Source organism: Drosophila novamexicana, unplaced genomic scaffold (genome assembly GCF_003285875.2).
Source record: "Drosophila novamexicana strain 15010-1031.04,08,12 unplaced genomic scaffold, DnovRS2.1 tig00000392-arrow-arrow-pilon, whole genome shotgun sequence".
Classification (NCBI taxonomy): domain Eukaryota; kingdom Metazoa; phylum Arthropoda; class Insecta; order Diptera; family Drosophilidae; genus Drosophila; species Drosophila novamexicana.
The window spans coordinates 24,172-51,727 of NW_020824801.1; the positions used below are offsets into that span (position 1 = coordinate 24,172).

General features: G+C 37.2%; 1 protein-coding gene across 2 annotated transcripts; it reads right to left on the reverse strand.

Moving 5' to 3' along the window:
• On the reverse strand, window positions 1–27,556 carry LOC115760341 (tyrosine-protein kinase Btk29A). 2 transcript variants are annotated; one of them, XM_030701620.1, is made up of 10 exons: window positions 26,639–27,556; window positions 18,060–18,297; window positions 5,183–5,445; window positions 4,996–5,112; window positions 4,330–4,410; window positions 4,144–4,274; window positions 3,958–4,086; window positions 2,633–3,405; window positions 2,047–2,180; window positions 2–1,516 (listed from the first exon to the last, which is right to left on the reverse strand). In XM_030701620.1, exons 2-10 carry the CDS (start codon window positions 18,199–18,201, stop codon window positions 1,418–1,420), a joined length of 1,869 nt encoding a protein of 622 aa, XP_030557480.1. In that variant the 5' UTR covers window positions 18,202–18,297; window positions 26,639–27,556; the 3' UTR covers window positions 2–1,417. The 2 variants fall into 2 exon arrangements, with proteins under 2 accessions (XP_030557481.1, XP_030557480.1); XM_030701621.1 differs by lacking the exons at window positions 18,060–18,297; window positions 26,639–27,556 and adding an exon at window positions 9,155–9,579 and having other exon boundaries at window positions 1–1,516.

Sequence of the window (27,556 nt, forward strand, 5' to 3'; positions counted from 1 at the left end):
GTTTGCGTTTGATTTCTTTGGTGTTCAATTGCTGTGTTTCGATTTTAATATATATATATTTATTTTCAAGTCTTGTTTTCATTGTTGCATTCGGTTCATTGGTTCTCTGGTTTACTCTTACGGAATCGGGTTGTTTGGCTCGCAAATGCATTTTGGCGCTGAAACCGAATTCAAGTGCGTACAGTCTCTGGCCCATTAAAGGTTAATGCATATAGTTGAGTACAATGCAGTTAAAATATTTAACAAAAGAGTAAAATGAAAATTGAACACAAAAAATCAAATATTATTTTCATAATACATTTTATTTGTATTTTCTGTTTTCGTTTGTTTGCGGCTTAGGCGAGCGTTCTTTAAAAATTAATTAAGTAAAACTTTTCATAAAAATAGATAAAATATATATATATATATATATATTTATATATATATATATGTATGTATGTATGTGTGTTTGTTTATATATATTGGTAGCATAAGCATAAGAAATTAAGAATCCATTTAAAATTTGCATGCACAGGCAAAATAATGATAATTATAATTATAAATTGTTGAGTTTGGTTAAAATTAAGAAAAATTAAATGAAACTGCGCTGCATACAAATCGCTGCATAATGTTTAAACAATAAATCACAAAACTTAAGCTAAGCACGTAAAATTCTAAACTAACAAATTTGCCGCTTCTTTTTTTTTTGTTATTTTCCTTTTCTTTCGAGACTTTTGCTTAAATATTAATTTTACGCTTAATCAGTTTTCTTAGATTCAGTTTTCATTATAAAATGTGTTGTTGTTATTTTCTCTTTTTTTTTACTATATAAACTTACTTAATAAAAAGCACAGTTATATATATAAATATATATATGTATGTATTTGCGTAGTATCGTATATTGTGTGTCTGCATACATTATGTTTTGTATGCATGTCGTATATTTGTTATGAAATGTATCAAAAATTTGACTATTAGCTACAGTTAACTATAATCCATATATAATATATATAGTTAATGTTTTTCTTTTGCTTTCGCTTCTATATGCCAGTTAATCGCGCTCTATAACCTTGCACATACATATACACACATCTAATTCGATTTATATATAAACATAATGATATCATTTGTAGCTCGTATTTATATATATATATATATATAAAGTGTATTATAAATATAATTGTGAATAATCTTTAGCTGCAACCACAACTTTTCCGTTCATACATATTTGAAAAACTATGTACGATCCAAACATAATCTGCTTTGCTTTGTTACTTAATTGAATGCCTTCATATCATAGCATATCTCAAATATCATTAACTTTAGCTCTTTATATAGTTCATATTTAGTTGTATATATTTATGTTGGTTTTGCTAATCAGTGCGTGATCCCAGACCAGAGACCAGTGTCGATCCATTGCCATCCCTTCCGCATCCGCTTAGTCGGTCAGCGTTTGGGCCACAAGCGCCAGCTGCTCTTTGAGCACACGGAACGAGGGACGCTCCTCGGGCCCATGCGACCAGCACTTTTTCATGACCTGCAAAACAAGAGGGCAAATGTTATATATACTGCAAATGCAAATTATTTTGATTATATAAAGTTGTAGCTTAAAGGAAACTCTCTTGTAGTCTAAGAAATCAAATGAAAAGTATTTTAAGTGTTGGATAATTATTTAATTTGTTCTTCCAATCGTTAACTTTACCAATTTCCCTAATATCGATAAGTATATATTGTAAGAAATGGCCTTTTAATCATAATGCGCTAGATACATCGAACTTCGAGATACTTTATATCTCGTAGATTATACAAATCACAAATGGTTCGCTGAAAGTCCAATTTGAAAGCTAAGATCTTGTGCTTTATGCTTATATATGCCATATATAACGCTTGAATCGAAGCTATGAACAAGAAAACCATTTAAGGCTGCCTTTGTCAGAGTGTGAGACCAAGGCAAGAATAAGCATAGCCGCTTCATTAGGTCTATACTTCTAGTCTAGGGTACACGCTAGTCAGACACACCCGATTGTTTTACTTTAGCATACAAATCTTATATATTCTATAACTTACATCGTATATCTCCTTGGCACACGACTTTGGTTTCTCTAGTATAATGCCGCGCTGGACACGCTCCACAACTTCGGTGTTCTTTAGACGGCCATAGGGCATTTTGCCACAGGTGAAGATCTCCCACATGAGAACGCCTGACAAAATATGGAGTACAAATATAGAATAAGTATATATAAACTGTGAAATAGTCAGGTCTTATGTGTCTGCATTTAAAGCAAGTGCAAGCCAAACGATCTTTTTGAACAAACTTTGTAAAAATGCATTATTGTGATCTTTCATCCTTTTCGGCAAATCCACCTACATAGGTGGAAAATGTGGGCTGCAGTTTTTTTGTGCAAAGTATTTAATTAAAAATTTGAATTTCATATCAACTTTGCCCAAACAAAGTCCTATTTTCCACTTAGATACGTGGATTTACACCAAATTTTCCACCTAGGAAGGTAGATTTGGCATAAAGAGTGAAACGCGTTAATAATGAAGCAACTTTTCACATTGGCGTATGGAATTTTTTAAAACCCCGTTCTATTATTCTAGAAATTCTTCAATCAGTTAACACAAGCATTTCTTAATTTATAGATCTACTCACCGTAAGCCCACACATCGCTTTTGGAAGAGAAGCGCGTGTAGTTGAGCACCTCGGGCGGTGCCCATTTGATGGGAAACTTGGTGCCGCCGGAGCTGGTGTACTGATCGTCCAGCACATAGCGCGCGAGTCCAAAGTCGGCCACTTTGACAACATTCTCGGAGCCGACAAGGCAATTGCGTGCCGCCAGATCGCGATGTATATAGTTGTGTCGCTCCAGATAGGCCATGCCCTTGCTCACTTGTATGCACATGTCCAGCAGGAGGCCCATGTTCCCGATGAGCGTATTCTCGTGCCGGCGCAAATAGTTGAGCAGCGAGCCATGCTTCATGTACTCGGTAACAATATAGATGGGACGATGCTTGGAGCAGACGCCATACAGCTGTACGAGATTCGGATGCTGCAGCTTGGTCATGACCTTGGCCTCCTCGATGAAATCATCCTCGGACATGGTGCCCTCCTTCATCATCTTGACGGCGGTATCGATTGAGCCGCGCCATTTGCCGCGACGCACCACACCGAACTGGCCCGAGCCCAGCTCCTCCATCAGCATCAGCTCCATGGGATGGATTTCCCATTTGTCGTGCGATAAGCCCGCCGTTGGTGGCACCGGACGATCGCAGGGCGATGACTTTAGCCGGCACGCCAATCCGCCCGAATTGTGCCGATGATAGTTAATCAGATCCGGGATTGTCTCGCAGCAGTGCTTCTCGCTCAGATAATACTCGCCGCGTGCGTTCTGCTTGATGTGGTAGTGCTTCACATGCGACTGGGGACTGTGAATGCAGAGAATATAACATTGATTAGCATTATAATTGATTCTCGTGCTGATTTATATGCCTGAGCTTGAACTGTGACAATCCGTCAGTCTGTCGGCTTTAGCGATATTTTAATATCCATCTAGATATTACCAGAACCTTTTGTGCTTTTCACTATTTTACCCATTTTCCACCTGTTCTACTTTGAACCCAATATATCCACGATAAGCCCATTTCCACCCAGGCAGGTGGATTCAAAGAAAAGTGTGAAACAAAATTATTCGAAAGATCTATAAAAAGTTTTGCTTTAGTCTGATGGGCTGCTAATCAAAAAAAAGGCAGCATTAGTAAAAATTAGCAAAAATATATTTTACAACCGTTTCCCACCAATTTTCCACAATTTCGAGTGAAACTTTCTCTTGCCTGCACTCACATCTCGTAAGTTAACTACTGTGAAAAGCTTGACTTTCTGGATATATAGAGTTTCTTCATCAATGAGTCAGTTAGTCAGTCAATTGGTCAATCGTTCAATGGGCATCTCTTAGACTATAATTTCCATTCCACACTTACACTTTGGTGTGCAGAGATAGCGTATAGAGACCCTTGGTCGATGACTTGCGCACCACAAAGCAGCCCTCCTTGTCGCCCTGCTTGAGCAGCGACTCGGCGCGTTGTCGTGACATGTCGCCCACATACCATCTGCATGGAGAAAGAAAAGATAAGTGGGTGTTGCAGAATATTATTGCTAAGCCTTACTCGTAACGCTCCAGACCCAACAGCGCCTTGGGCTTCACATAATTGCTGGGTATGTAGCCGACATTGCCGAGTGCATCCTTGACCTTCCACCAATGCTCCTGTGAATCGTCAATGACCTCGTATTCGGCATTCTGGAATCGGTTTCGTTTTTGACTATTTACTTGGTGATTTTAATTTGTAGCTTACCTTCTCCAGTGATAGATCGCCGCCTTCGATGGCTTTGAATGGATAAAGCGCCACCACGAGCTTGACAAAGTGTGAGTTGTCCTGCGAATATGAGGCAAGAGATGTTAAATGATAAGAAAGTGTGGACTGCCAAAGGTTAAAGAGCCTTGCTGAGTTTAGTGAGGATATCTTGAAGAACAAGCAAGTTTTTTATACAAAAACTTAAATTAAGATGGATAAATCCTATGGGTTCTATAGGAGAAAGTAGTCCGATAGGACAGATAAGACAAGTTGTTGTTCAGTTGTTCATAAACGAACTCAGTTTTAGATCGATATATCCTATGCGATCTATATGACAAAGGGGTTCGATTTGGATAAGAATCTGCTCAGATGTTGAAGGCATAGTTGAGTCAAGATATCTTGCAAAAAAGTGGAAGACTCAAAGTTGTCCAAACAAGAACCGATCGATTCTTGGCAGCCTAATTATAACAACTTTGATGCAGTTAATGACTGCAACTAAAAGAAACATGTTTTAGGGGGATAGCTCCACAGTAAGCTTCACATAGTTTAAGGAAGATGAACTTGACCTAAAGACTTGGCTGTTAATGCCGAGGAAGAAGAGTCCTCTTCTTTGCGCTACACAATTCGTGCAGGAGCTTATTTAATGGCAGAGAGCTGAAAACTTACCTTGGCTTTGGAGTTGGGCGTGCCGGGCGTTGGTATTCCGCCGGGCATGTTGGCATCTAACAAAGTGCCGTTGCCGTTAAGTAAAGTGGGTGACTGCTTGAACGTTGTCAGCGAGGACTGCACAAAGGATCAAGGATAAATGATAACAAATCAGTTGAGCTGCAGTTAACAATTGCATAGGACTTACCTGTGGCTGCAGCGATGTGGGCGTGCAACTGCCACCGCCGCCTCCTACGCCGTTCGGGCTACCCAAGCCTGCACCGCCAACAATGCCGCCAACACCGCCGACACCGACTCCGACTCCGCCACCGACTCCGACGCCGACGCCGACAATGCCGGAGCCACCTAGGCTGCCGGAGCTGTTGTGCTGCAAACTGAATTGACTGTTGGTCGTCGAGTTGTTTGGACTGATGCTGCGTGTCGAATTCTGGGCTGGAGAACTGCCGTTGCCTGAAAAATGCACAGCAAGCGGAAATGGAAAACGGTTACAGAAAGCTCAAAGTATGCAAAATAAGAAAAAACCTGCACATATAATTAATATTTGATATCAAGCACACGAAATGTCATTTGATTTTGATTGCAAGCAAAAGTTTGGTTTGGTTTGGGTTCAAGTTCGTTGCCTAAGTCGTTCGTTTTCAAGGCGCACAAATTGCCGGCAAATTGGCAAAATTCAAAACCAAAATCAATAAGAAAAAAAAGAAAAACAGAAATAGTTATCAAAAATAATAATCACACTGGCATACAAAATGCTGGCTCAATGCTCGTTTGCGGTAATTAGCCCAGGCAAAGTATCGAAAATCGGCTTAAAGACTCAACTTGACTCGTGTGCGCGATTCTTGCCAAGGTTAATTACGCCGATTCGGCACTGACAAAAACAGTTAATAGACGCCCGCTGGAGATGCCAAGGCGACCCAACGCCCACAGCTGATGAACAGGCAGCCAGCTGAGTGGAGGGGAAAGCGAGGGGGGAGGCGTAGGAGCTGACTGACACGTCTGTTGACTTTATCTGTGGATCAGCTCCAGTGTCTGTCAATAATATATTTGACTATATGCAAATCAAACGAACTAAACAAAAAAAGGTGCCAAAATAAAACAACAAGAGCGCCCGACTGGCAGATACCCTGTGCGCAGTTTTGCAACACAATTTTGAATGCATTAACTCTTCAATAACATCTTTGATAGAATGTGCACAATTTCGGCTTAAACTCGATATATATCGATATATATATCGGTTTTGGGCATATGGGAGATTTAATCGAAAAGAAGATTAAATAGATCTGAGTATGAAAAAATGTAGAAAATCAGTCAATTTAAACATCTATAACTTTTAAATTCTCCAAGTTAAACTTAAAAGTTAGGCATAAAAACCGATATTTATCGATTACGAAAATTTAAACAAAACGTATAGACAGAATTTAGATAAACTTCTAGCTCCAAGAAATCTTTCTTAGATCGATGCGATGTCATTTCGACTTTTTAAGCTGATCAAGAATATATAAATGTATATATAGATAGATATAGATATAGATATAGATATAGATATAGATATAGATATAGATATAGATATAGATATAGATATAGATATAGATATAGATATAGATATAGATATAGATATAGATATAGATATAGATATAGATATAGATATAGATATAGATATAGATATAGATATAGATATAGATATAGATATAGATATAGATATAGATATAGATATAGATATAGATATAGATATAGATATATATATATATATGGATGTGGATATATATAAAGATATAGCTCTATATATATATTTATATCTGCCTGTTACATGCATATGCACAACTTCAGTATACCCTCTTGCAATGGACACAGGGCATACCAAAAAAAAAGTTCACAAAACTGATCTCCAAATCTAACCCCAATTAAGAAAACTATTTCAGCTGTTTTTTTTGTTTTTGGCTGTTTTGTGAGCTGTGGGCGACTTATGCAACAATTACACACGCACACACACACACACACACACACACACACACACGCACACACACACAGATGCACGTGTTGTGCTGCGATGAGTAAGCAGCGTTCAAATTCGAGTACTCGCTTTTGTAAGTACTTCAATGCTGCGCGTACTCGAGTAGGCGCCTCTTGAAGCCGCTTGCGCAGGCGCACGCTCGAGAATCGAATCGAAACGAAAAAAAAAAAATAGAAACAAACAAACAAATAAAAAAGTGAAGGTTAATCGAAGCGAAAGTGAAGCGATTTCCCAAGCTTGCGTTCACAGCTATTTATTTATAATAATATACATTAATATTTGTAAATGCCCTGCGGATCCAGACACTGGGAAAAATAAAAAGAAAAAAAAACGTGGCAAAAGCCAAAACTTTTCAATTGACCAAACAATTTTTCAATATCGCAAATGCGGGCCACATTTTTCATGTGAAAACTCACGATGTTAACTCGCCGCCTTGCACACTTTGTTTGCCCCTCTCCCTCTCGCTCTCTCCCTTTCTCTCTCTCTCTTTCTCCTTCTCTCTCGGTCTCTCACGTTGTCTAAACAACAAGCAAAACGTGACACTGGAGCCTGCAGGCAGCTCCAGCTCCAGCTTCAGCGACGGCGCCAACAAAAGCGGACAAATAAAAATTGGAAAAGAAATGAGAAAAAAGCAAAATAGAAAGTTTTTCTTTTCCCATCGCACTTGCCGGCGCCGTCGTGTGGCTTTTCTTATGCCATTTTCCATGCAAATGAAAAGCGCCTGCGGCATTATTTTCATTGTCTGGCAAAGTCGCGACGCAGACTGTGCACAGCGACAATTAGAGAGGGAATGACGCGTATGTAATCTAATCGTTATCGATATATAATCGAATTGTTATCGATATCACGTACAAAACTGTACTAGCACGTGAAGTTGGTTGCGCTTAGAAGTCATTAATCGATTCCGATTCGATTTTGTTTAAAATTAAATGTAGTATGAAATATAATAATGAAATAGGCTGTGCTTAGGTTTTCCAGTAAATATATTACCCCTTCGAGCATTTTCTCAAGCGTATTAAAACTTCGTTGTGACTGGGAAAAAGCTTTAGTTCAATTATTTCAAGCTTTCTATCCACAATTTTCCACACACACACACACACACACACTCAAATAGGCCCCACTCAGACGGAAGCATATATACTATATTTTATATGCTTATGATTTGGGGCGCAATATGGGCGTGGCACGTGTACAAGCAGCCTGACAAATTGTCATTATCTGCCGCCGCAATCGTGTTTATGGCCAATTGTGTAATTTTCTTTGCATTTTCTTGCACTTTTTTTGCTTGGCAAATTGTTATGCAAATTTTAAGTGCAGCTGCCAGACCTTGCAACTGGCAGCAGCTACAATTGTCGTTGCCAGACTTTCGAACACGTGTTCTATTGTTGTTATTGTTGTACCTGTTACTGGTACACCCGATCAGGTGAAACTGTGCTTCGAGTCGTGCTCAAGCGTGACTCAGTTTGTGACGCCCACTCAAGCTAATGTTGTACAAATATATTGAACTATTGAAACAAGTTGTGCGGCCTTTTGATGCCAAAAGGCAAATACAAGAATTGTATACAGTGAAGACTCGACTGACGAACCGGGTTGTTGCAAGAACAACTCATTTTTACTATGTTACTATTGAACTATTGTTGCCAAATGTGAAATACAACAATTGTATACAGTGATGACTCGAACTAACGAACGTGCTGAGAACAACTCAAATAGCAGACCTCAATACTTTTTCTTAAATATTTGAATTCTATTTTCTTATTTAAAAGTTAAAAGCTGCTCATTTTTGTATAAAAACAAACTCCCCAAGAGAACTTAAAACAGCTCGAAATCTTTTTGAAAAGTTTTCATTATATGTTAAAATACCAAAATATATCGATAAAGTTTTAATATATTCAAAAAGAAAGTTGTTTAAGAATCTGCACAGATATTTGCCCAATAAGTTTTCCCATCTTCTTCATTTATTCGACATATGACAAGAAGAGCTCTGTTAACATGCCAAAAGGGTTACAATTCTAGCCGCTCGCCTTAGCGAGCTTTCACTGTACTTAATAAACTACTTAATCAAGTTGTGCGAGGGAATACAAGAATCGCATTTTTTGTTCATCTTTTTTGGATGGATTTGGTTTTGCGTCATCTGCTTCTGCTTCTTACCCAGCTTGAGAGCCGATAAAAGCATCATCTCAGCTTGAAGTCGTGCGGCACGCTCAAGATCTTTGGTTTCTTAAAGATAACTCGAGTGGGTCTCACTTTTATTTTTTTCTTTCGAAATTAATTGCAGTCAGTTTTCAATATTTGTGTCAATTCACTTTCACATAAATCACTTGTTCGATTGTTCAGTTATTTGTTGACGTTGTTGTTGCTGTTGTTGTTGTTGTTGCATTCGCTTTGACTACAGTTTAAAGTGGTTGTCAAACTGGTTTCATGGCTGCTTCCTTTTTGCAATTCTCTTGTTGTTGTTGTTGTTGCCTCTGCTGGCATTTCCATGCTACTTGGCCTGACCTTTAGGCGTACGACGCTCTGTGCGATCTCTGCTGCGACTGGCTTTTACCGTTACACGTTTAGCCTGGCCCCCAAGCGCTTCCTGGCAACTGCTCCAGACTGTATATATACACTATATACTCTATAAATTTATATATATATATCTATATTCTTTGTATATATATATTTGTTCGATTTGGTTTCTTTGACTTTCAGTTATTTGCTTTACTGTTACTTCTTCAGCTGCTGCTTCTTCCTCTTTGGCTTTCACGCAATGGCAGCGGCAGCCATTTTGAAAAACAAAATATTTATGACAAGACGCAATGTTTTTTTTTTTTGTTAGTATTTTCTTTTGCACTGCAACAACAACAATAATAAGCGTCAGCAACTCGTTAATAATATTATTATAAATATAATTGAATTATGCATTTAATTATAGGTTTATTATATTGTTTGTTATATTTCAAAATTTATTTAGCGCGTCGCGAACTGTTTCTGTAAATGTTTAAAAGCCAACTGACAAAACGCCAAATGAAATTTTGCTAGCTAGCGACAGCAGCAGCAACAACAACAACAACAACAACAACAACAACAACAGCAACAACAACAGCAGCAGCCGAAGGTGAGCGACGACGCTGGCAAGTGTAGAGCAGAGCGCACGACGAACGCATGAATGGCAAACGCTGAGAAAATGAAACAACAAAAAAAAAAGCGGCTTCAACGTCAGCAGCGGCAATAAACATAAAGTAAAACTTAATTGTAGCAGCAGAGCAGAGCAGCAGCAGCAGCAGCAACAACAACCATAACAATCAGTGCAGGTGGCAGCGACGCAAAGAGCAAAGCTTTTAGCAGAGAGCGCACGCGGCGAACTGAAGTTAGTAACAAGCAACAACAACAACAAGTAGCAGCGACAGCAGCGGCGACAGCGATAGCGGCAGCGGCAGCAGCAGAAGCCGCCAAGCGCAACGATTGAAGACAACGATGGCTGCTTGGGCAAGACAGAGGCACAGATCAAGACTTCTGCCCATTGGGCATGTGTGTATGTGTGTGTGTGTGTGTGTGAGGCAATTGTAACTGTATATTTTAAATGTTAACAGAGAGCAAAAGGCAGCAGCGCCAAAGTTCCAAGCAACAATTACATCAACAACAACAGCGCTGGGCAAATGAAAAAAAAAAATCAAGTAACAAGTTGCACACACACACACACACAAACACACATAAGCACTTGTATAATACGCAAATTCAAGCAAAAAGCCGCAGACAACACAAAAAACAAAGTGCGTTGAGTTTTTGTGTAAAGTTTTTTTTTTTTCATTTACTGCTGTAATGTCGATGAAGCAACAGAAAATGCACAAAAAAAAAACGTTGTTGTTAAAGAGCGCAAAACGAAAGAGCGAGAAAGCTTGCGGAAAGAGTGCAGCTGGCGGCGGGGGGTGTGCATGGCACGAGACAGCCAGCACAAGACTGCCTTAACGAATTTACATTTATGTGCTTGTACTTCAACAGAGAGAGAGCGAGAGAGTGTATACGCTCTCTCCTTATGTTGTAATTAAACTCTAGTCATGGCGCATTTGAGGCGCTGCCTAAAAGTAGGCAGCGCAAAAGAGAGCACTGCTCAACATAAAGTCAAAGCTCTTGAGACTAGCAGCAACAACAATTAACATGGAAGATCCATTAGTTGGCTGCTCTGTTGTTATGCTATAGTCATTGTTGTTGCTGCTGCTGGCGCGTGCAGCGACTGCACTTTGTTAACACCTAAAGAGAAGCAAAGGAAGACAAGCAGACGCAGCAGCAGCTGCCATCTAACATTTTATATAAACAGCGTGAAAGAGACAGAGAACAAAAAACAGTTTAGCGCCTCTTTTTAACACACGCTGAGGCGCGAGAGCTGCATAAGAATGCAAATAAGATAAAGCTCGAATTAAGACAGAATTACGCAATTATATAAATAAAAAAAAATAAAAATGAGAAAAAAATATATATGTAAAAAACAATTTACAATAACAAATTAAGGTTAAATGTTTACATCCGAAGCTCATAAAAAGCGTGTGAAAAATGTTGTCAACCAATTTACGATTTGCATGAAAAAAGAAAACTTGCGAATGCGAAATAATTACAATAAAATTGTAGAAAACAGCAAAACAAACAACATTCAGACAGGAAACTGCGAAACTAAACAAAAACAATTTTTAATCATTATTATTGCTGTTGTTGTTGTTGTTGTTGTAGCATTTTTATGCAAATGTAGGTTAATAACATTTGAGCGCATGCGCGACGCGCATACAAAATACCAACAACAACAATAACAAACAACAACATTGATTCATGCGTAATAAACATTTTGAGATTTAATTAGATTCAAGCGCAAAAACAAAATTGAGCAAAAAACGGGTAGAAACTGTGATAGGCAAGTGTGCTAGACTAGCCAGATACCCTGTAGATAAAAGAGCAAGAGATGGGAAGGCATGGCAATTGGGAGAGAGATTTGAAGAGTGAGATAGAAAGAGAGACAGAGAGAGAGACAGAGAGAGAGAGAGAGAGAGAGAGAGAGAGAGAGGAGGGGAAAGGGAGACAGATAGCTTTAAAATCAGATGTTAACCTCGAAAATAATGCAGGAATTAATCAAAAGTGCCTGACTAGAAGTTACCCTGTAACCAACCACACGTTGTTACGCTTCTTCGATATTTATCGATAATTATCGGCCTATCGATAGCTTACAAATAAACTTCTTTTGATCGTGGTATACACGAGTCTACAAAACAAAATTAAAAGCATATTCTTATAATCTTAGCAAATAGCGTGTTAATAGGGGCTAACAAATCGATACTTATCGACTACATGGAGGCAAGTAATCGATAAATTTCAGCAGAAATGAATGTGCTTTAGTGTGTGTGTGTGCCCACAGTTCTTACAGTCTCTTAATTAAACTAATTGCGATATCAACCGATATCCGACAGTTACATGCCCGTTACAAGTGCATTTCGAATGTTTACAGGGTATACAAATGCAGGCAACTATGTGTGCAAGCACTATTACAAGCTGCATTAACGCTCGGGCGCTAGAACTGTGGGCGTTGATTCTGAGTTTGATTAATTGGCCAAAGAGCAATTTATCGGCCGATTGCTCATAGCCAGAATCGTGGAATGCATATCAAGTATGCGCAGAGTGAAACAAACAAAAACAACTTCATTCGTTTTTGCGGAAGTGCAATTTCAGCTGGGTGCGAGGAAGCGCTGCACTCGACCTGGGGAAAGAGGGCGCGGGGGTGGGCGAGTGGCACCCAGTTGTCGGGTGTAAATTCCTGTCAATAGGTCTGTCCGTCAATGCATAAGCAGTTGTTGTTAATTATTATTTACCGTAAGTCACGTATATTATTGCGAAATATTCGATATGCACTGAAAAACTGCTGGCCATATAAGACTAATTATTTTAATGGGCGAAAACAAATATGACATCATCGACAAAAAAAAGGAGAACTTTTTAAATAATTAAAATAATTCAAAGTATAAGATATAGTCAAGTGTACTGTTATTTGCGTTGTACGAATCGGAGATGTCGCCTCAATTTCGCAAGCTTGTAAAAAAGCTGGCTAGAAATGATATTTAAGGCAAAATTCAGTTGAGAATACAATTCGACAGTCTGAATAACACATATTCATTCTTTGACAGAGTCTTAAGACATTTAACTAATTAATAACTTAATATATATAAAGGCAGCAAGATAACTCTTAAGAAGGTGAAGAAGAAGCAGGCTGAAATAGACCCTAATTGTTAGTACTTGATTTTGTTCCCGAACAACTGAAACTAACAAATCTATTCTTAATGGAACAACAGAGATTTAGATATTTCAACGTTTTCTTTCATCTGCCTCAAACATTTTCTTTATATTTTTAGCCTTTCTCCACATTTTCACTCTTAACTTATATTTGAAATATTATTCTTATGCTCTTATATTCTTATACATATATATATTCTTCCCTTACAGTTTTACTTTTATTTAACTTTTTAAATAGATCTGTTATTCTTCATTTCTCCCCCATTTCGACCAATTTTCTCATCGAATTTCCCCGCCTTGAAATGATATTGAATGTTTTTATTTTTTTTGTTAAATTGTCTGTTGCTGCAATCTCCAGGCCCCACCCGCTGGCTATGTGCTCAATTAACGCAACATAAAACAAGTCAAATGCAAAGAAACAACAACAACAACTTGATTTACATATGAACAATGACAACAACAACAATCCAATTCAATTTGGAGCCAAAAAACAAAAAGTTGCCGCACTCAAAAGATATTGTTTATAAATGTTGTCTAGTGAATGTCGATGTGGATGCTCGACAATGATGATGGCGTGGATTTTGTTTTATGCATTTATAATGAAACCATTTAAGAGACAACAACAAACAACAACAAACAACAACAACAACAACAAGCCACAATCGACAACAACAATCGCCGCCTGCAACTTTGGCGAGTTGTTAATAAATTGATTGTTGTAAAAGCGCGACTTTTGGCCCAGACGAGTCGATAAGCAACTTTTGTTGCTGCTCTTTTGACCTTGACTAAATGTTGCCGTTCTTCTTCTTCTCCTTCTTGCTGTTGTTGTTGTTGTTGCTGCTGTTGTCGCTTTTGGCTGCGCATCGGCGTTTTGTTATTTTGTGCAATACAATTTTTCCCCATTTTTCAGGCTGTCAATAATCAAATTTGTTGAACTCGCTTCATGGCGCTTTTTATGCAAATTTGTTGTCGTACATTTTTTAAATACCCCTTGCAAATGTTCTCTGAATGGGGTATATTAGGCTTGGCATGGGTTTGTAACAAGCAGAGAGGTTTAGGTAGCAGCTCTAAGGATACAAAGCAGATCAAATTTCATGAAAAGTATCGATAACTTCTCTTAAATTACCCGAAGTCGATAGTAATCGATAAATATCGATTTGAAGTTTTGTCTTTACCAGTACAATTTACTTTTGGCATCCTGACACTCCCTTACCCACTTTTTAAGAGGTATAACTTAATGTTTTGCTCTATGCTCACATTGAAATGTTAGCTTAAAGCCCTGAAATTTCGATAACAATCCTCATGTTAGCTAAATGAAGTACGCATGCGCATTACAGGGTAACTGCTAGTCGTGCACGCTCGACTAGAGCACTCTTAGTTGCTGCTGGCTGAAAATGCCAACCGGATATTCCAGCTAAAAGAGATCTCTTTAACCATGGCCGAGCGACACGTAGAGCAACGTGTCCAGCGACGCACAGATTGGAATTACAACAACGTGAATTAAGTTCACGTTAAGAAAGTCGTTTTAACATTTAGTTTTCAGCTTTAGTTTTACAGCTCAGCTGTTGCAAACGTGCCTGATCCACAGTTATTTTACGGTCAGCAGCAAAGGCTGAGCACTGGGAAATGGGAACTGAGAACTGAGAACTGGGTAACTGAGAACTGGGTAACTCCCCCAGGTGCCAGTTAAAGTCAAGTACCAACTGTCAACTGCGGCTGACGTTTTTATCGGGCTTTGCATTGGCAACAGCACACGGCTAAAAATGCGCAAATGTGTCACAAGATATCAATTTGCATTGCGGCACGATTCTGCTCGGCTGTGACGTCATGTTCGCCATGCCATGTGACAGCCTGTTCGATATGTATCGTTATCGATGAGCACGACCTAAACCGAGAGAAGTATTTAAATAAGGCTGAGAAGTCAGTTATTGCCAGCTCGTAAATACGTAATGCCGGAAAAGTCATGTATCTAGTGAATAGTTGTTGCAGTTTTTCTATTGTCACGAAAAGATCGATAAATATCGTTGTATGACTCAAAGAATTTTCAGCGAGTTGTTTAAGAGTATAAAAGGCGGTCTGTGCAACTAGATATGAACCCAATCTGTAAATGATATTGTTATATAATAACCAATAACAATTTCGATACATTTGATTGGGTAGATAATCGAATTAATTATTATTACTATTTTTGATACTAAGTCTGAAGGTCTGAAGGGCAATGCGACAGCCTTAACACTCTGTTTGCTACTAAAAGTTTTCTGCGGAGTTTATGAAAACTTTTGTCAGAAATAAAACCGATATATGTTGTTTTATTTTCCATCGATTTTATGTGCTTACTTTAAGCCATTTTTCTATAAGCTATCGACACTATAATTACTTATTAAATGATCGGGAAATATATAAGTATATATATATATTATAAAAATCGTTTCTTAGCTATCGATAACAGGGCATGTTTTATAATTATAATTTCTTAGCTATCGATAACAGTGAATATTTTATATTTATCGTTTCCTAGCTATCGATGACAGTTCATATTTTATGATTATCATTTATCAGCTATCGATAACAGTGTAATATCGATTGAAGGCCGTTATAACAAACTGATATACCCCCATTTAGCCTGATTTGCCTTAGTGGTATGAAAAGGCAAAATTGATTGGCCCCGCTGGTCAATTGCTTGACCAACTTTAAAGCAGCCGGCACTGGCAACAACAACAACAACAAGCATTTGGCCCCATAGTCAAGTGGCTGGTTGACCGTTTGGCTCAAATTGCAAATGCAAATTGCGAATTTTTGTGGTCATTGTTAAGTAAAGGCCATAAATAGGCGCACAGCCAAAGCATCAGCAACAACAACAACAACAACAACTTCAGTTAACAACAATGCAATAATTTTATTGTCAACTTTACATTTTGTAACTGCCAGCTACAACGAATCACAGACAACTTATGCAGATACAGAGACAGAGACAGATACAGATACAGATACATTCACGGCGCTTGCCCCTTGGGGGCAGATTTCAATCTAGCCTATAATTGCCTTGCATGAACAAAGAAGATGCACACAAGCGATTAGTTTGTACGCACGAATTAGGGATGTGCACTCAACAAAAAACTTCGATATTTTTATCGTTATCGAAAGCGATATATTAAGGCTATACATCGATATTTGATAGAATAGTCTATCGAGCGACTAAACGGGCGCAATACAACGATTTAATTGAACCTAATTCACGCTAATTTGCGATAAACAAAATTCTGAAGCTATTCTTAAACACTTCTGAAAACAAGAAATTTTCCCAAATTCCAATTTATCGATAACTTTATCGATAAACGAGACACATCGATTGTATGCAACGATATACAACTGTTCGATATGTTTAGTTTATGTTCGAGTTGAGAAACAAATCAGATTCTTTTTATTGAAAGTAAAGTTAACATACGAGGCGCAGCCCAAGCTGGCAGCTGAATTGACATTGATGCATCTCTATAAATAGGTATGCATATTCTTGCCACGCCCATTTGTTGATTTCCTTATTGGCACGCTTGGCACTTTCAGTTTCGCTAAGCTTCTCTTTGGGGCTTGGCTGGCTGCTAATTCATTTCAATTATGCAATTGCCGCATCTGCTGTCTGCATCTGCGTTCCTTTAGCTTGCATATCGTGTGCCTGTCATGCCACTTCATCATCATCATCATCATCATCAGTATGATCATCATGATCTTGTCGATCATCTAATAACCGCCTGCCATCATCTACAGCCTTATATTTAACATAATTGCTCGGGGCTGCGCAAGCGGGCAGAAGAAGAGAACACTTTTTGCCTTGTAATGCCACAAAGTGCAGCTGGCAACGCCGCCTGTCGCTAAACACAGCTTGCCAGACCTTGTGATTATCGACAGCGACGCCTCCAGATGTGTGTAATATAGACAAAAAATATTAAAAAAAAAAATAACACCATAAGTTATACGATATTCGTATTCTGTTCACAGTTGCTAAACGCTGCGCACACGCCTTTGGCAAACTTTAACCCATCATGTTTGCTTTCACTTAAAATGATATATGTTTTCCGAAATAATATTCCATATTTTACAATATTCAAGAATTCGAAATTCTTTTGTAAATTAGCATTTTAGACATATGAAGCCAGAAGTTCCTGAAGTTCGTCTTAAATCAAGATCCGTCGGAATTTTTATATTATTATATTAATATTATTATTATCATTGATTTTATTATTTTTTTTTCTTATTATTATTATCATTATTATCATTATTATTATTATTATTTTTTTTTTTTGTTCTTATTATTATTATTATCATTATAATTATTATTATTATTATTATAATTATTATAATTTTTATTATTAGTATTATCATTTTTATTATTATTATTATTATTATTATTATTATTATTATTATTATTATTATTTTTATTATTATTATTATTATTATTATTATTATTATTACTATTATTATTTTTATTATTATAATTATTATCATTTTTTTATTATTATTATTATTATCATCATTATTATTATTATTATTATCATTATTATTATTAGTATCATTATTATTATTAGTATCATTATTATTATTATCATTTTTATTATTACTATTATTATTGCCTTCTTTTATTATTATTATCCATTAATGCAGATTCCGCTTTGAAATAATATCCTACAGGCCCGAGCTGTAAAATTTCAGACTTCCACTTTCACTCTCATTCCACTTAACCTAATATAATGTCGTCTGCTGCGTTTCGCTCACATTATTCTTTATTTTGTATTATTAACATTTTGTTTACCTTCTTTGGCCTTGGAGCTGGTGAGGCTGTGGCCGATGTGATTCCAGAAGTTGAGGCGACAGCCAAACACTTTCATTTCCTTGACGCGCTCCTTCATGTTGCCAATGACGCTTGTTTCGGCCAGACTCACGCAGGGTATCATTACTGCAACTACAACAGATTGGTAGTTGCCAAAACAACAAACGCGCGCGTTTTCTGTGCGTTTTTCGTCGCGCTACGCAAAATTTCTATGCAAAATCTGACAAGATGCAGCGCAAAAATCACAGAAACATAAAAATTGAAATTGAAATTAAGGAATTGTTGTGGGAATTGAATTTATGGCAATTTAAAATCATTTGACGCGTTGCTGGAAGGGCGCGAGATGTGCAGGGGTGAAGGCAATTGCTTCACTTGTTTGTAATTGTGATTGACAGCGACGCACACACACACACACACACACACACACACTTATGTGTGTGTGCGACTTGTTACGCGTTTCGTCGTTTTAACGCTTTTTTCGAGTGCTCGTCCAACGCTCGCGGAAGCGTTTTTTTGGCAATATTTTTCTTGGCCAACTTGAGTTTTGTCTATTGCACGCTTTAATTACCAAAACAAATTTATATAAATAATAAATCGCAAGCTATGCGCAATGTTTCAACAATCAATCAAAACTAGCAAAAACTATCAAAACAAAAAAATGGGTAGATAAACTCAGTTTTGATACCTTAACTACAAATACCCTTCGGTAAAATAAAGCTACAATATATTCTAATTCTTTTATACTAAGTCAAAACTCTATATCTAGCACGTTTGTTTCTAAGGGAACTACATGGATTATCTTTAGGCAAGAGCTTAGTGGGAGCCCGAACTCATTATGCTTAAGCAAGGGCCAAGCCGAAGGCTTAATACCCTTAGAAAAATATCTTTTATGCGAAAGTTGCATTCACGATCGTATCGATTTGTTTCTGCTGATGAATTGGACGAAGAGAGAAGCTTATCATTGCTGAGTCGAGATATCCTGATAAACATAAAAACTTCATTTTCATCCAAATTTTCCAATGACAGCTATAAGAAATAGAGCTGCAGTCTGATCGACCCCGTTGAATGTGCCGAGAGAAGCACGAAAACCAAGTTTCATTGCATTAGCCTCACTGGAAGCTCAGTTCACATAGGTTAGAGACAGATATACCCTTCTCTACTTTTAGTATGAGATATTTCCCTCTCTGCGTGACACATTTCGTGACATTTCATTATAATACCCAATCCATGGTTACCCAGGGTATCTACTGCAAATCACACCAACAGAATTTGCATTTGTCAATTTGTCAATAAATCAATCAACATCAAAATCAGCTGCTGCTGCTGCAATTTTTAACGATATCTCTTGATTTATGTTATTAAACGCGAAACGTGCTTTGTTTGCATAGCTAATCAGAAAATTCATAAACAAGAGATTCTGTGAAGAACAAAACCACGAAAACTTGATGCGAAATTGCGTCATGAAGATTCGTCAATAAAAAAAAAAAAAAAAAACAAAAACAAGAGAAACAGAAACAGACTAAATAACAACAAAAGAAACCGGAAAGAAACAACAAAAACACAAACAATAAAAACACGTAATGACAATAAATGAGGTTAGTTTCAGCTGCTGAAGTTGCAGTTTGCAGCCAAAGCTAATGATTGCGATAATGATTAAAGATCAATGAATAATCTTGAGAACCGAAAGTCGGTTGAGGTTAAGTTCCGCCTACCCCCCTCCCCAACCCCAAGCATTCCTCAAACAATCTATCAATAAAATCATCTTTCGAGCAATTCGCTTCGGCAATTGTTTAAAGCCAAGATCTTAATCTTTATTGATTTTCGGGCGCCAATGAAGTAATGAAGCAACTAATGAAGCAAGTGATGAAGTAACTAATAAAGTAGCTAATGAAGTAAGTAACTATTGACGTAACTAATGAAGTATCTAATGAAGTAACTATTGAAGTAGCTATTGAAGTAACTTATAAAGTAACTAATGGAGTTTCTAATGAATTATGCAACTCCTAAAGTACCTAATGAAGTAGTTAATGAGTAATAAGTCATAAAATCTAAGAATTATTAAAATTTGCTTTTCATGGTTGGATTTTTAAATAGTTCTTTGTTTATACAATTTTAAGTGTTCAAGGTAAAAGCTCTCGACAGTATTCTCTGTATTTTCTTTATTATTAATAAAGAAACTTTGAAAGTTGTTTTCTACTACTTTCCACTACGCTAAATATTTAAATGATTTATTTGAGCTCAAAATTTACTTCAGATTATTTAATTTATACAGTTTAACACCTGCGCTTTAAGCGTCTATTTCTGTTTTATTTGATCGCATTGTGGAAAATCCATCCGATCAGATAGTTGAAATTCTTAAGATAAACATTGGCACAAGGCAAGAATGTGGGTAATACCCGCCTATTCTATCTGTAAATTGAAATAACGTTGTTTTGTTGCCCGAGTTGATCATAATACGATAATCATAATGATAATCATTGTCATTATGATGTTGTTGATGATGAGACTTAAAAACCTTGAGCCAACACACATTGGCGTCTAAATATCTATGTACGCATATCTGAATCTATTAGTTTAAGTATCTGTATCTGTATCTGTATCTGTATCTGTATCTGTATCTGTATCTGTATCTGTATCTGTATCTGTATCTGTATCTGTATCTGTATCTGTATCTGTATCTGTATCTGTATCTGTATCTGTATCTGTATCTGTATCTGTATCTGTATCTGTATCTGTATCTGTATCTGTATCTGTATCTGTATCTGTATCTGTATCTGTATCTGTATCTGTATCTGTATCTGTATCTGTATCTGTATCTGTATCTGTATCTGTATCTGTATCTGTATCTGTATCTGTATCTGTATCTGTATCTGTATCTGTATCTGTATCTGTATCTGTATCTGTATTGTATCTGTATCTGTATCTGTATCTGTATCTTTATCTGTATCTGTATCTGTATCTGTATCTGTATCTGTATCTGTATCTGTATCTGTATCTGTATCTGTATCTGTATCTGTATCTGTATCTGTATCTGCATCTGTATCTGTATCTGTATCTGTATCTGTATCTATATCTTCAACTCTTTCTGTATCTATATTTCCAATTGTATGTGTATCAATATCTCCAGCTGTATCTATATCTATATCTCCAACTGTATGTGTATCTGTGCCTGAGCCGTAGGCGCAGTTCAATGAGCTGACAGTTAGACTTGAGCTTAGCTGCTGTTGCTGCATAATTAACATCAATTTTGACTTGTTGTTCGCTTTGTACACACTATAAATCAAAACTCAATCAAGCAAAAAGCAAAATCTAATGAACTCTACGAAAACGATTGCCGATAAGAAGCCGAATAAAAACAGCCATAAAAAACGAACGACTGAGAATAGAAAAAAAAAAATAAAAACAGCAATTGCCCAACAACTGTTTTTAAAACAGGCGCAAATTGGGCGTGGCAAGACTTCATAACAAGTACAAATCTGGAGATTTACATTTAGGCAATTATTCATAATGGAATTTTTTGATTTTTCAACTGAAATAGGGTGGGCAGAAGATATTAAAGCTTATTGAGACGGACAAAATAAGTTCAAAATATAGAAGAAAATGGATTTTGAGAAAAAGTTCCGAATGAAAAGTTTAATAAGTCTGAACTTTAAGCAACAGATCTGATAGAACAGATATGCAGATATATTCAGTTTATTCAGACTATATCTGTATCTGTATCTGTATATACATCAAAAGTTATCTAAGCAAACATCGGCCAACTGAACGAAATTCATTTTGTTTGGTTTTCCTTCATAATATATATCCTACATATATAAACACATATATAGAACTCTGAACAATTCAAAGACCTTTGAGCTAGTTAAAAGACACTTTAATTAAAAACTCTCGAATAATCTGGCAAACTTTTGCGAATAAACAAGCTTAAATGCATTTACCTTAAGTTCAAGTTAAATTTACAGTTTATAGAATTACAAGTGGGCTATAAATAATAAAAAAAAAAGTTGGCGAACATCTGGCGATAACTGTACGCTCAAAATTAACGACCAGAAAAAAAGCTCTAAAATCTTACAAAAAAAAAAAAGTTAAGATATAGTCAAGAGAAATTTGCAATTAAAAAACCCGCTGCGCTTCCTCGACTTAAGAGCTAAGATCGTATCTGTAAAGGTTTTTGTTGCTTTATAGACAGATATATGGCACAGATGAATACCCTGTAGTTTGAACTTGCGAAGAAAGCGTTGCGTATGCATGCAAATATTTTTTTTTGGGAGGAGGAGGAGAACGAGGAGGGGGAGGCGTGACAGTGAAAGAAAGCAACCGTTTTGACCTGATTCGAGTGGACGAAAACAACAACAACAACAAGAAGAAGAAGAAGATAAATAAAAGCAATATGCGAAGCGTGCACAAAGCAAAGCGCCAAAAACAGAAAAAAAAAACAAAATAAAATAATAATCGTATAATAAATTTTAAGGCGGTCAAGCGTTGCGACTTTCAAAGTTAACAACAAGGGCAGAGGGTCTGCCATGAGGGGGAGGGGGAGAGGGGCAGGAGATAAGGAACAGAGGCTGCTTTCGCTTGTCATCCAAATGAAAAGGGGGCACGTCGCTGACCTTGACCCGATCGCTCGGCCCAATAAATATGCAATTTTATTACAAATCAATCCCCCCTCCCCCCTAACATCGCTCACTTACCCTTCCCTTCGATCTGCGCTTTGCCCGCAGCACGTCGCGAGTTAATTTACTTTGGTAAATTGTTAACGGTACAAATGCAAACCGAGATGCAGTGCACAAGATAGGCAGAGAGGGGGGCGAGGGGCGGGGCAGGGCGAGAGTGAGAAAGAGAGTGGGGAATGGTGAACTAAAGAAACTTGTTTGGCCGATTTGCGGTTGTTGTTGTTGTTCTGTTTCGGCAGCAACCTTCGAGATGTGCAGTAATAAGAGAGTGCGCGAACTAGAGAGAGAGAGAGAGGGACAGTGGGAGGGGGGTGTGCGCACAGGGCGAGTGCAGAAACCACAACAAACGAGCAAACAACCTTTTTATTGCCGTACCAGCAAAAACAACCGTTAGCTGAAGGATCTGCACAGCCAGAGCAAATGTGTGTGTGTGTGTGTGTGTGTGTAAGAGAGAGAAAGAGAGGGCAGAGGGTCGCAGTGCAAGGCAAGACGTGCAAACAGTGTTGCAAAGAAACACAAAAAAAAGCCAATTTCAGCTGTAATTAAAGCAAAACAATAGCTAACTTTAATTGTAAATCGTTTTTCAATATAGAAAAAAAGCAATTAAGACTAAAATTTAACTAGCCCAATATAATTTAATTAGTTAGTTATACTTTTTAATTATTTCAGTTTATTTTGTTCCTTTCAATTTATTTTAAAATAAGTGCCAAAATACTAGCCGCAGTGCTGGGCAACGTTTTCTATTTGCATTTAATTTGAATATATGTTTGCAAATTTCTTCGAAATTATTAACACTATAAAAAAGCTAAAGTTGAGAGCAAAAAGCTAGGTTTGACTGTGGAAAAAAGGCTAAATTGGCAACAGTTACTAACGCATATTATAAATTAGCCATGCCCAGCAAAAGTTGCAGTTGTTTGGCCTGTTTTGGCATGCCAGTCGAAAAGTGGAAAATTCGTTTTTCCCGAAAGCTGCATAATTAACACACACCTTTCGTCGCTTGCTGTAATTGAGATACACTCAAAAAAATAAACAAGAATATTGATGCTTAAATCAGGTGGAAAACTTTGTTTAACTCTAGTCAAGGCAGAAAGTTCAGAGAGAAAGAAAGTTGAGTTAAGTCTAAGAATGAAATCAATTTGGGAAGTTTTGAGCTTTAATTGAGTATATTTTACGCTTAATTCAAGCTGGCAAATTCTTGTTAAAAATCGAGACGGATTCATGTTTAAATTTTGAACTATTCTAAAAATGAAATTCTTAGTTCTAAAACTCTTTTTTCCACTCACAAATTTTCCTAAATCAAGACTTTAATAGAGCTTTAATAGAGCTAATTTTAAGCTTATTTCAAGCTGGCAAATTCTTGTTTGAAATCGAAATAGATTTATGTTTAATATTTGAAGTATTCTAAGAATGAAATTCTTTTAGTTCAAAAACTCTTTGTTCCAATCACAAATTTTCCTAAATCAAAACTTTAATAGAGCTTTAATTGAGCTAATTTTAAGCTTATTTCAAGCTGGCAAATTCTTGTTTGAAATCGTGACTGATTCATGTTTAATATTTGAAGTATTCTAAGAATGAAGTTCTTAATTCAAAAGCTCTTTGTTCCACTCACAAATTTTCCTAAATCAAGACTTTAATAGAGCTTTAATAGAGCTAATTTTAAGCTTATTTCAAGCTGGCAAATTCTTGTTTGAAATCAACATATATCTATGTTGAATTTGTGAAGTATTCAGTATTTTAAGAGCTAGGTAGTTTTGCTGCGTGCACCTTTTGGTGGCATGCACTACCTGTAAATGCCACACGCAAACAGACCCTAACTATTCGTAACTATCCCAATTACCAAATGCCGTGTACGAGATGTTTGCCCATTTGTTGGGTTCGAGTTTTTGGCTTTTATGATCTCTTGATGCCAATCGCATTTACCGGGAATTAGTGACCGTATTGGCTGGGTGCGAGTTCCATGGTTTCTTCGTTTCGGTAGCGCTATCAAAATATTTGTAAGTCCCTGTCATTTATGGTCAGGTTACATTATGCGAAGACAGTAACAAAATGAAATGCATTTTACGAGTGAGTGTGTGTGTGTGTGTTGCTTTTTTTCTGCCTTTTTAACGACAGTTTGAAGCCAACCTTTAATGTTGTTTGGGGTTTGGGGGAATCTAACTTCGTATTTTTATGGGCCTCTTTCGTATGAAAGCCAACAAAAGAATCACTGAGACAAAAGCTTTCGTGTTGAACTCGAGTCGAGGTTTAATTGATTTCTATTGAAATTTGAAACGGAACTTTAAATGCCCTAAAAAAAAATCAAGAAATGCAACAGAAAAATGTATTTTTTTTTTACGATTCAGTTGAAAGTCGTGAAGAAAAGCATAAAATAGTTGGCCTAGAGTAAGTTTGGCATTATTTTAAGGAACATGATGAAATCAGAGAAAACAGCTTCATCTTAACAAAATCCAATGAAAAACAAAGTTGAGTTGGATTTAAATGCCAGATAGATAATATAATATGTGTATACACACAAAGTCAAGAACTTGAAAACTTCGGCAAGTCGCAGCTTTATGCATAGGCTTCAATACACCTGGAAGCCGAGCGCTACGTGATAAGCAGACTTAAGCATTTGTCTGCGACGTGACTGGCCTCAAGATCCAAAAACACAAAACAAATAAATTCCTGATAAAGCCAAACAAAACAAAAAGAAAAAGAAAAAACAACTCAAAACCAATTGCAAGCAACTTGGATATAAAGAAGAGATTTCAAGATCCTGTTTACGGCATATACAAATATTGAATTACACAACGAGAAGGTCACATTTCGGTTTACGATTCGTCTGGGGATCGGCTTAGGATGGTTAAGTGCTTGCAGCTACCTGCTTGTGGAGAGGTCAGGTACTTTTGCAGCGGCGCCTGCGCGCTAATTGGTAGAAAGAGACAGAGAGTGGGTTAGGGAGAGAGACGGCACAGAAGAATAGAACAAATTACAGTGAAAGCTCGCCAAGTGCGACGTTTGATGAGGACATTCGCAGCAAAGAGCATGTTAAAGAATTAACATTAAAATATACAACAGAATCTCTTTTAAGCAGTTCGTTAGTAGAGTTTTCACTGTAGTTCATTTGTTGCATTGTTTCCAGCAAAAAATTTCCCTTTTGAGCACTTAAATTCAGCGACACGTGCCTAGGCCAACATTTAGTCTTGCCGCGCATTAACATTTCTGCATAGCATTAACAGCTACATTAACATGAACATTAACATTTGCGTTGCAGAACAACAACAAAAGCAAGCGGCGCAAAAGAAACAACAAAGACAAGACATAAATGTAAGAAATGCTAGCCAAGCTTTATGTTTGCATGTTTTGTCTCTGTCGCACGCAAAAATCATAAACTCGCCCGCTTTTCCCTTTTTGTTATTTGTTAAAGGGTTTTTGTTCTCACGCAAGTTTCGTATGGTATTTTTTATATTTTTTCTTAACTCTTTTTTTTGTACAAGTTAATTAACAAAAAAAAATGGAGAGCCAAAGATTTTCGTTTTGTAGAAGCTGCGCGTTAGATAAGCAACAACAACGACAGCAGCGGCCCCAAAGCGGAAAGTCAAAAAAAAAACAAATAAACGAAAAAAAAAACTGCGCACGCCAAAAAAGAAACAAGTTAAACAGCTTTGTGCTTGGCGAGGCGGCGTTGCCAGACTGTCGCCAAGCCCCATAAGAGCTGGGTGTATGCAGCTAAATGCAAGTGTATGTGCGTATGTGTGTGTGTGTGTGTGTGCGTGACATAAGCCACTTTTACTGTTAGAAATGCATTGGGCAGAGATGCGCACAAATTAGTTTAAGTAGGTTTAAAAAATTGCGCGTCAAATGATTTTTAATTGGCATTTTTGTATTATTTAAATTATATGTATTTACATATTTCAGTTGTTATTTATTTGTTGTGTGCTACACTTGGGAAACTTCACTAGGATTTCATTTGTTGTTGTTGTTGTTGTTGTTGTTGTAGTTGTTGGCTTTGATTTACATTTTGTTGCCGCCACGTTTTGCCCATTAACAAAATGCAATTAACTTTGACTGGTTGTTATATTTGACAATTATCATTGCATGACTTTGGTGTTGTACTTATTTATTTATTTTATTTTATTTGTTGTTTGTTCGTTACTTTTCGCCTAAATGACATTAAAAGCGCAATTTGCGACGCCAAGAAATGTAAAAATAGCAACGAGATTATTAACAAAACTGTCGGCGAGTCGTTTGCTCTTTAATTTAATATATTTTATTTTTTAAATTTTATTTTGAATGGCACACGCGTTTAACGGCAAAGCAAAGACGTGAATTAGCAACGCGCGCAGCGCCTTTCTTAAGCCTGTTGCGCACTCAAAGACGGCTCGTAAGCAACTGAACGAAGTCGCAGCATGTTAGTGCGAGCAGAGCGAAACAAGTTGAGGGCGTCCGCTGCGGTGAGCGATTGAGCGACTGAGAGACAGAGAGAGAGAGAGTGAGCGCGAACTGCAAGACGACAGTGCAACTCTCTTTGAGAGTGGAGCAGAGCGCACATTTTGGGAGTTGATGTCTGCCATATGGGAGGAAAAAAGTACATAAACAAAATCAGGCAAAGCAACAAGAACGCAATGCAGTTGTTGTTCAACACACATACACACACACATGCACACGTATATACAAACAGCTTGTTGTTGTTGTTTGGAGTCTAGGCAAATCAATGAGCACACTTACACTTACACTTACACTTACCCATACCCATAAGCGGTTACAGTTAGAGTTTAGTTACGTACCTGTAAAGAAAGAGTGGGAGAGAGAGAGAGAGCAGGTTAA

What these genes read in the sequence shown, in the direction of transcription:
- LOC115760341 (XM_030701620.1), bottom strand. Translation starts at nt 18,201, where the DNA reads ATGATACCCTGCGTGAGTCTGGCCGAAACAAGCGTCATTGGCAACATG. An exon ending in CCACATCGCTGCAGCCACAG is followed by an intron (nt 5,113 to 5,182) that starts GTAAGTCCTATG and finishes TCCTTTGTGCAG; the next exon opens with TCCTCGCTGACAACGTTCAA. An exon ending in AAGCGATGTGTGGGCTTACG is followed by an intron (nt 2,181 to 2,632) that starts GTGAGTAGATCT and finishes ATATTTTGTCAG; the next exon opens with GCGTTCTCATGTGGGAGATC.